Source organism: Nematolebias whitei, chromosome 7 (assembly GCF_014905685.2).
Source record: "Nematolebias whitei isolate Nwh7 chromosome 7, NemWhi1, whole genome shotgun sequence".
Classification (NCBI taxonomy): Eukaryota; Metazoa; Chordata; class Actinopteri; order Cyprinodontiformes; family Rivulidae; genus Nematolebias; species Nematolebias whitei.
Window position 1 is genome coordinate 28,071,250 of NC_056504.1, and position 10,146 is coordinate 28,081,395.

A 10,146-nucleotide genomic window follows, 5' to 3' on the forward strand; every position below is an offset into this window, starting at 1 on the left:
AATCAAAACACCTGGTAGGTGTTCAGATTATAGTTTTTTTTTTCACCAAACCATGTACCAGCTGTATTATAAATTTCCTGATTAATTCTTTTTTTAAACCCTAAACAAGTTCCCAAAATACACAAAGTTAATACAGAGATACATAGATCAAACTAGTTATTCTTCTTTTCACTAAACAAACAAAAGGGATACTGCATATATTTTGCGCCGTAGATAATATTCCTGTGAATATATCCCACCAATGGTGAGCCGACGCCTATACTATTAGTTTTAGCCATATGTAAAAACCTTTCTTTGAGCCATGCAGGTGGGCACTGTTAGATCAGACACGTTTAGACTTATGAGACTTGATCATTTCAGTCAACTCTATGGACTCATTCAATGCGCATTTTAAATGATCCAGAGAGACTCGCCATGGAGTAAGACGAGATTCAGAGCTATAATTAGTCAAACGATAAGTCTGGTTGTTCCGAGTTCACAGATGTACACCACACACACATCCAGAGAAAGGCACCTTAGGTACTTTTTATTGTTGCTCTAACCTAGTTCATGAGTCTAATCACACAATACCTTGTCTCTGGTTAAACATGGGTTAACATGATTAGTTTCAACATACATATCACTCTTTTATCAGCTGTCTCACATAGTTGCATGTTATATGTGAGATTTGTCTGTGGCTCAAACCACTCACCCTGTACTTTTATTTTTTTTAAAACCAGTGTCCTTGTACAGTTATTAAAGGCAAAATGTGATATTTGCATAACTGTGGTTGCCTTCATTACATTTTGTCAATTCAGGTTTTAAATGTTCCATACTCTCCTCCACTCATGATGATTCGATGTAGTGACACCACCCTCTGGCAGGGCTCCTCCTGCAGCTGTACAAAAAAAAACTGCAAGGTACACAGGAAAACAAGTTCAAAGCTTCAATTATGTTGGAGAGCACTTTTTTCTGTGCTCCCCCACATCTTTGGCTGCAAGTTTATTTCTTTTATCAGTATTTTGACCGTTTCTTCTTGAGTCATGACAACTGATGGTATCCAGAACCCTTCTTGAGTAACTGCCAACGAAGCACGTCTCCTCCTTCTCCTTAATTGGCAGTAAAAATCAAACTTCGTTCTCCTTTTTTTTCTTTCTTTCATCTGGTTTAGCATGTACCGTTCCCACACATGTTACACAGTGGGGCCTCCACACAACTCCAATCTGACATCTAAGGTACCACTGGGATGGTTTCCCTGTGGTAGCATGTCAAAAGTCACTTTGCACTCAGATCTTGCTTGCATCTTTTTTTTTTTTCAACCAAAGTGAACACCTGATCCTCCTCCACGACACGTCCTGGTGTTGCTGATGAGGCGTTGTCCATCTGCAACAAGGCACGTGATGCCCAAACAGCCTGCACTCCGATCTGACTTGGCACCTTGTCACCAGCTCCTCGGGGCGACCTTGATCGTCCAAACAACCAAGACCAGGAGAGCATCCAGCTGTGGAAACAATAAAACTGCTTTTCAACAAAAAGAGAGAAGAATTAGTTTTCTCTTTAATAACACTTATAAATTGGTACATTTACCCATTTTTCCTTCTCCTGCCTCTGGGATATTGCAGACCCAGACCAATTTTATAGCTTGAATTTGACCTGAAATCACTGTCACTGGCTCTAGAGTCCTCAGACCCAGGAGTTGCAATTGAAACACAGCCTGCAACAAATTTACTTTTCAGTTTGTCAAATCATGTCTTTCATTTTCTCAGCATTTCTTTTTTTTTTTTAACAGTTCATCCATTCTCTTAATCAGCCCAGCAGCTTTGTGGGTGATAAGGAAATATGATAAATCCATTCAACACATTTTCCAGTAAAATGGGTCCCATTATCTGTATCTGAAGGGGACCCTCATAAAATTATTTAATCATACTAAGACTTTTTAAAGTAGATGTCTGATTTGCATATTTACAAAGATGAGTCACCAACACACCTGAATACATATCTACACCCCTGTGACATGGCAAAGGGCCAATGAAATCCGTTTGCCAGATCTGATATGGTCCCTTTCCCCTATATGTCCCTGCATTTTACTATTGTGACTCTCTCTCTTCTGATGACATGCTTCACATCGTTGTATTTGCAGTTTCATCATCTGTCTTGTTCTACAATCAAACAATTCTTCATACATAACCACTTCATGCAAAAAGTGTCAATAATTAACTTTATTTATTAAAAAGAAATCCTTCTTCTAGTCTTGGCCCCACTCAAAATGTTTAACTCATCAGTTTTCAAAACTGAGATGTTAACTTTTTCCACAGAACCCCTCTTGAAAAGAGCTGAACTTTCACTTTAAATGTGAAACATCTGCAAAACAAGATGGTGAAATTCTTTTTATCTCAGATATTTTTGGATACTTCTAGAGTTGTTTTTAGATGCTGTCAAAACTATAGCTGCAGGTAAAGCATTTATAAACAACATATGTTGCACTTCCTTCCAAACAACATACAATGCACTTCTTTCAAAGCAAACAGCTTAATTTAACACATCCAAACAACATATTTATTTCTAGACATTTCAAATCCACCCTTTTCCCCTTAAACCATCTTGACTTTAGGCATTTTAAAACATCCTTAGTGGCCCAAAATGTCAATTGCCTTTAATGGCAACATCAGATGTCTTAATTTCTCCTTTGACCTTTGGCATTTTAAAATCAATATCACCTTCAAGTTTTGGGGCTTTTTAATTTAACGTCAAGATCTGGGCTCTCTAATTCTGGACCTTTGATGTTCAATGTTTGACAATATCTGCTTTTCAGAGTGTTGATGTCAACTTTTGGACCCTACTTTTGCCCCTCTAATCCAAATAATGGCTTCCAGCCCTCAGCTCTTCAGCTGACACATCATTCATCTCAGCTGCATGCACTCCTGCCTGCATTAATGCCCTCCAGAAAGCAGAACGGGTAGGTTCCTGCATGTTTTTCTGGCCGTCCCTTCTCGGCCCACGACCCATGGGTTGGCTAAATGATTTTTTCACAGTTTTCAGCTCTGTGCTCCTCCTTGTGAACGCACAGCGAGCGCACCCCTCAGCACATCTCTGCTCGCACTCCCACAGGGTCACCCAATGACCCTGTAAATCAGAGTCCTCCGATGTTATCTGTCGGGCTGTTTCTACACAAACTTCAAACAACGGTCTCGAGTCTTGCAAAGCTCTGACTCGATGCGCTGAATTCATTACCTGACCTCCACCTCTGTCCAACAGCCTCGAAACTCGAGCATCTGTGGGTTGTGATATTAAACTCGACGGATTCCATCCGTCAGCCAACCTTGCAAAATAAGCTCCGACTCGTTCCGGCAAAACATCACGCTCTTTCTTCCTCATTTTCTCTCTTTTAAGCCTGCATATCTGACCGACCGCGCTCTCAGCTACATTAATCAAGCGGTCTAGCTTGCACTCTGTCTGCGCATCAGATAACAACTGTTTTCGTTGTAAAAACTGTTTCTCTTTCTCCTGAACTTCCTCAACACATTTTTCTTTCTTTCTCTTAAATTTTCCTCGCAACCGGGACACCTGCTCCACCGCCCCTTCAGCTACACTGCTCATTCTCACAAACTGAGCACCGAGCCGTCCATTCAACAAACAGGCGGTCCTCACATTCTTGTTTCCTCCATTGAGCCTGTGATTGCATTTTCTGATTTTATGCTGAAGTCCTGTCACTGGTGCCATTTTTTTTTTCTGACCTCTATTGCCTGCAAAAGTGGTCAAAACATCACTCGGACTATCTGCTTGCAGAAAAATTGTTCTAACAACATAAGATGGGCTTCTTCCCCCCTCTTAAAAAAACAACTAAAAAAAACAACTGGGATGGGACTTCTTCCCATCCCGGTACAACTTTTTCTCCGTTCAGCTCACGCCTCCTCAGGCGTCTGAATAAACTTTTTTTCTGTTTTAAAACTCTCACACAAAGGCTCGGGCGTCCCCTCCACCTCTTAAACACAAAGCCAGGGTTGGATAACCCGGCACAACTTCAATGGACTCTTTGTCCAGAATGCAACTCGCATTCTCTCAACACTCTCTTTTTTTTTTTTCCTTCGTTTGAATATGGTGCAGCCGTTCAGAATTATTTATTTAAATTCTTAACATCCCATCCTCGTCGCCAAAAATGTATTATGAAATTCTTTATCAAAAAGGGCTCGTGAAACGGTCGGCACAGATATTCAGACAAGATGGGAAAAATAAAAGACAGAAGCTGTCACTGCTAGGATAAATAAGTGTCATTTATTAACCTGCCACAGAAAACAGCCAAGCAAAAAACATGTACACTCTTAACACACAGATTGATATGAAATAACTTCTCACCGTGACACTGGCCGGGAAGCCGTTTTCGACCCAGGTAAAGAAGAATCACATCAAAATTGGTGCATGGCACCAGCGCGCGGCTGATCCATCACAGGACTTCCAAAGATTAAGTTGTTTGATACATTTCTTATATACCTTCTTCCCTGACCGGATCGCGTGAGAGCAGATCAAAGCAAGTTTTGATGGTTGCCAGGAGGACAGATTTAATTAAATCTGTTTTTCCTTCATCAAAGCAGTCTGTGCAACAGAGCGATGGTTTCATAAAAAACATGTCCTTCAAAACCTGGGTCACTGTAACCTGAAGATTGGGCCCGATCTTCTGGCTAGAGCATCCCCAGAGAACTTTAATTACTCCAAAACACATCTGCAGCACAGGAATGACTGAATAAGCAGATAAGCTGCATCAAAAGTGAGTATAAATGTGTTTAGATAAGTGTAGATTGACATAAAAGCATTAAAATAATAATTTCTATATCACTGTCCCATAAGGTCCTTAAGGTCAGGACTTGACCTCAGGCCTAGTTCACTACAGTCCCCCCTTTGGAAATCATCGCCTGTCCATGGGGATGAATTCTAACATGAACTTACGCCTTCGAATGTCCTTGAGCTTGATGTAATCCACCAAGGAAAACAAAAGTCAAAGGAGGTAATTCCACAATGATCTTGGTAATTCCATTGTGTTGATGGTAATTCCATAATGTTGTTGGTAATTCCATTGTAGCAATGCTTTAACCCCTTGGAAACAGAGTCTGTAATCCATTGGAAAAAGTCATATAATCCACAACGGTAAATCCACAACGATTAATCCACAACGATTGGAAGTGTCGATTGATCAGCATACAGAGGGGTTCCCTTGGATTGAACTGAAGATGCGGCCACTGGATGCAGAGTGGAGACCAACGTCAGGATTGCAGGTCTCCTCCAGCGAAGGTCGTCTCTGGGCGACGTCCAGTCTGTGCTGTTCTGGTTCAATGTGACATGCAATTATGTGGTTTAAGGTGGGCTTATGAAGGGGATTTTACATAAGGCCTTAAACTATATGCACCTGGTGTGTAAGCTATTATGATTGGGAACAGCTACAGCTACCAGTTAAGGGGTGGAACATGCTGAAAAGGGTAACTATAGGGATTTATACCTACAGAAGAGTGTTCCAAACTATTTTTCCATTCCTAACTTGGTTTAAGTTAGCTTTACATGGCAAAATATAGTTTGGTTCAATTGTCTGTTGTCTTTTAGACGAACGACTTGAGATTGGGTGTTTGGTTTCCCCATAAATGTTTTTGGAAGTCTATGGCGAGACTCATCAAAAAGAATTAGCTATCCCCCTGAATAGAATTGTTCGAGTAGGTTCGGCTTAAGCGTTGTGAGACCAATGTACATTATGGTACTTAAGGTAGCATTAATCTATATTGACTCCGCAAAGATTACATTTTAACAAATGAACTGCATGTTGGCATGGTTAAAGACCTCTTAGTCTCTAACTTAACTACACACAAAATTCATTCTTGCTTGGGGTGTTCAGAAACAATACCAAAAACCAATTAAACAACGTTTCAACATCGACAAGAGTAGTGACTAAGCATCTAGAAACATCGTTTCACTGCTTCTTCTCACCCTGGTTGCCAGATTCAGTCACGCTGTCCCGTTTATTTGTTTGTTTCTTTGCAGACCCGCGTGCGCGAGACATAATCTAGTTCACTACACCCGCAAACAAGCGAACCACCTCTGGAGGCGTCGCACCATGTGAACAGACAACATGTCCTTAATAACTTCATGACGGAAACAGCTGTTATCAATCTGATGGTTTCACGTGAGTTGCACTGCTGCCACCTGTCTGGAAAACGTGTCAGCAGTAACAGATCGTTCAGATAAAACAGAATTCTCCTCCATGCTCTGTGTAGCGGCTACAGAGCCGACTCGACGCATTTTGAATGGAATGTTGTCTCATAGTTGAAAATTGACAAATCTAAGATGGGTGTCATCCCTCCGGTCCGTTTTGGGACCAGGAAGTGACGAGAGTAGAACCCTGTGTCTTCCTCTCCTTCTGAATCCCTGGAAATTACACTTTTTATCAGAATTTCCTGAACTTCTGTGTGGAGGAACGAGATCTGTTCTGGAGGTGACAGAAACATCTCTAAAGTTCCTCCAAATGGGGGTTTGAGCTGTAAACTGCAGCATGTATCCCCTGCTGATAAGACGGTTCATCCATCTGTCTAGAGTGCACGCTCGTTGCCACTCCATGTAACGTTAAGGAAGCGGGCACGAGTTTATGCTGCGTCACGTTATTTACGGACGCCAATCACCACCGTCATGTGTGCCACACTCAGGCTGCGGGCTCACATCCGTGCTGGTGTGAGCTGGCGTGCGCTGAGGGAAGGCACGTGCCCCTGAGCATGCGGAGCCATGTAGATGAGGGCTGTCGCTGCCGTGGGGGCGCGGCGCTTCTGTGCCACGCTCAGGCTGCGGGCTCCCATCCGTGCTGATGTGAGCTGGTGTGCGCTGAGGAGGTAGTGCATAGCTTGGGCTGAGAGCAAGGTTTCCCACTGGACTCGGTCTGCTGAAAATATTCACTTTGGCTGCTGTGTCACTCACGCGCACATTTTGTTTGTTTTCTCGGGCTGCGGTAATTAAAACCTGTTTGGAGGACATTGGCTCGCTTTGTGTGGAGGATGTGTGAGGAAAAGCCGCTGTGAGATCATACAAACCGACAGTCAGGCTGAAATCAGCCACTTTAATTCCTGAATGATGTTTATGTTTTATTCCAAAAACTCAAACCATCATTATGCACACACACATCCTCCGCAATGAATCATTTTTTAATCTTCTTCCCCGTCAGCCCTGCGGCTTGTCTGGATGAGAAGGGCTGTACTCTGATGGGAGGGGCTGGCGGTGGAATGAGAAGATGCTGCTGCAGCTGTTGTGCATCTCTGCTGTCTCAGCCACGGGACTCTTTCCAGCGGGCAGGGGGGCGAGAGTAGGGGTGCGGCTTGATCAGTTGGCGCACAGTCTCCGACACCTCCTCCTGCTTCTTCGATTTCTCGAGCATGTCCTTGAAATTGGCTCCGAACAGCACATCAGTCATACCATACCATACCATACCAATTTATTTATATAGCACTTAAAACAGCAACAAGGCCAACCAAAGTGCTGTACAAAAGAACACAAACATGCACAGCAGACAGGAAAACATAAAATAGAAATACATATACAAATAGCAGCAGAAGCTAACTAAAATGGCCAACAGAGTAGAGAACAGACCGGGCCAAAACAAATCACACCGTGTTAAAGGCAAGCGAATAGAAGTGGGTCTTCAAGCGAGACTTAAAGACTGAGAGTGTGGGAGCCTGCCGGACACTCAGTGGCAACTCATTCCACAGTCGTGGACCTGCAACAGAGAAAGCCCTGTCACCCCTGAGCTTACGACGGGTTTCTGGGACTGAGAGAAGCATCTGGTCTGCTGACCTCAGAGAGCGCGGTGGGACATATGGCTGCAGAAGATCAGTGAGATAGGATGGGGCGGAACTGTTCAGTGATTTAAAAACATACATGAGAATTTTGAAATGGATCCGAAGGTGAATGGGTAGCCAGTGCAGGGAGGCCAAAACTGGCGTGATGTGCTCTCTATAGCCTGTACCAGTTAAAAATCGGGCTGCAGCATTTTGGACCAGTTGTAGACGAGCAATGGAGGACTGACTGATTCCAAACAGAATTGAATTGCAGTAATCAAGCCTAGATGTTATGAAGGCGTGGATCACTGTCTCAATGTTTTTTTTGGAGAGTATAGGCTTCAGCTTAGACAGCCGTCTCAGCTGAAAAAAAACAGGATTTTACCATCATGTTTACGTGACTGTTGAGTTTTAAGGACGGGTCCATTATCACCCCCAGATTAGTGACCTTTTGTTTCTCTAGCGGGGCTAGAGAGAAAAGGTCAATGTCATGGTTCATGAGTGAGCCACTGGGATGGAACAGCATGACTTCATACTTCTTCTCATTGAAGCTTAAGACGTTTAAAGCCATCCAGTCCTGGATGTCAGCCAGGCAGTCAAGAAGAGGCTGAATAGAGCGTGTGCCTCTGTGCTATTGTGGTGGATGATATATAACAACTGGTGAGAGTGGCCGATTCATTTTCCATTTAGGATGGGATAGACTTAGAGACAGCGACCCAAAAGTATTATAACTAATAACTGGTTTAGTATTAATTAATAGTCCCGGCTGAAAAATAGCAGCCACACCCCCGCCTCGATTTGTTGTTATAGGAACATGAACATTTAAATAATTAGATGGAGTGGATTAATTTATACTAACAAAAATTTTCTGTTTTAGCCAGGTTTCTATCAGACAGAAAAAAATCTGTATGATAATCAGATATCAGGTCAGTAACTAACAGGGATTTAGAGGAAAGAGATCTGATGTTTAAATCAGCGTTCAGTTATCAGGTCAGTAACTAACAGGGATTTAGAGGAAAGGGATCTGATGTTTAATAGTCTACACGTAATGATTTTATTATTTTGTTCTGATAAAATATATGTGTTTATTTTAATAAGATTTTTATGGTTTATATTTTTAGAGCTGATTTTTGGTTTATTTAATTTGAGCTGTAGGCAAGTTGACACTGTTTCAATGTGGTTTTCGGTGGGTAACAGAGAAGCAGCAGAGAAATGTGGATGACTACATCTCTCCTTCCTGGACTGATTTCTAGACTCAGAAATAAGAGTCAATACATCCAAGTTTTCAGGTGGAAACTGCATAGGGGAAAAAGAGAACAGGAGAAACCAGAAGAATGTCTCCTTCTGCAATTAACCATAATCACCATGACAACTTAAAAGCTTCTAGTTAGAAATCATGTCCTAAAAACTAGAAGAAAATAAAAAGAGATCACTAATTAACAAGTGATTATACCAAGAGATTATGGGCTGAATTCCCAGATCCTCTTACCTCATCTTCTTATATCGTGCATGAGGGGTATATAACCATGGCTCCACATAAGAAGTTAGAGAGCAGAAACAGCTGCATAGACAGTACTCGATAAGTAATACTCTGCTAATACAGGTTTCAGCTTGCAAAGATGGAGAATGGCACGGAAGGCAAGAACTTCTACATCCCGATGAACAACAGGACGGGGCTTGTTAGAAGTCCTTTCGAATATCCACAGTATTATTTGGCAGATCCATGGCAATTTAAACTATTGGCTGCCTATATGTTTTTCCTGTTCGTCACTGGCTTTCCCATTAACGCTCTGACACTGGTGGTCACAGCTCAGAATAAGAAGCTCAGGCAACCTCTCAACTACATCCTGGTGAACTTGGCTGTGGCTGGACTGATCATGATCATATTTGGATTCACAGTCACCTTTTATACTTCCCTGGTGGGTTATTTCTCTTTGGGACCTGGTAGCTGTGCCATGGAAGGTTTTTTTGCTACTGTTGGAGGTGACTTTTAAATTTACTGTCTTGCACATTTAGATCAATGTTTTGCGTTCTTGCTGGCAACATTTTTCTTTAAACACACCATTTTTTTCCATCTTAATTCATGCTCTTGATCTTTGTTTTTCTTTACCAGGTCAAGTGTCACTGTGGTCTCTGGTGGTCTTGGCCATTGAGAGATACATAGTAGTCTGTAAACCAATGGGTAGTTTTAAATTTACTGCCACCCACTCTGCAATAGGTTGTGCTTTTACCTGGTTTATGGCTATGGCCTGTGCTGTTCCTCCTTTGGTTGGCTGGTCAAGGTGAGATAATTCCCTTAAATGGATCACATGACAAACACACATACAAAAGGAATCACATTTGATATTTAAAGTTGGAATTTAAATGT

The 10,146-nt window shown here is 42.2% G+C and overlaps 1 protein-coding gene across 1 annotated transcript in view; it reads left to right on the forward strand.

The window, feature by feature from the left end:
- Positions 1-9,336: 9,336 nt before the first annotated feature.
- The window catches only part of LOC119411781 (green-sensitive opsin), a 46,485-nt gene continuing 45,675 nt past the window's right edge, over positions 9,337-10,146 (forward strand). The window contains exons 1-2 of the mRNA XM_037678706.1: positions 9,337-9,761; positions 9,892-10,060. Coding sequence (XP_037534634.1) covers positions 9,398-9,761; positions 9,892-10,060 — 533 coding nt within the window. The 5' untranslated portion in view covers positions 9,337-9,397. The remainder of the gene's footprint in view (positions 9,762-9,891; positions 10,061-10,146) is intronic.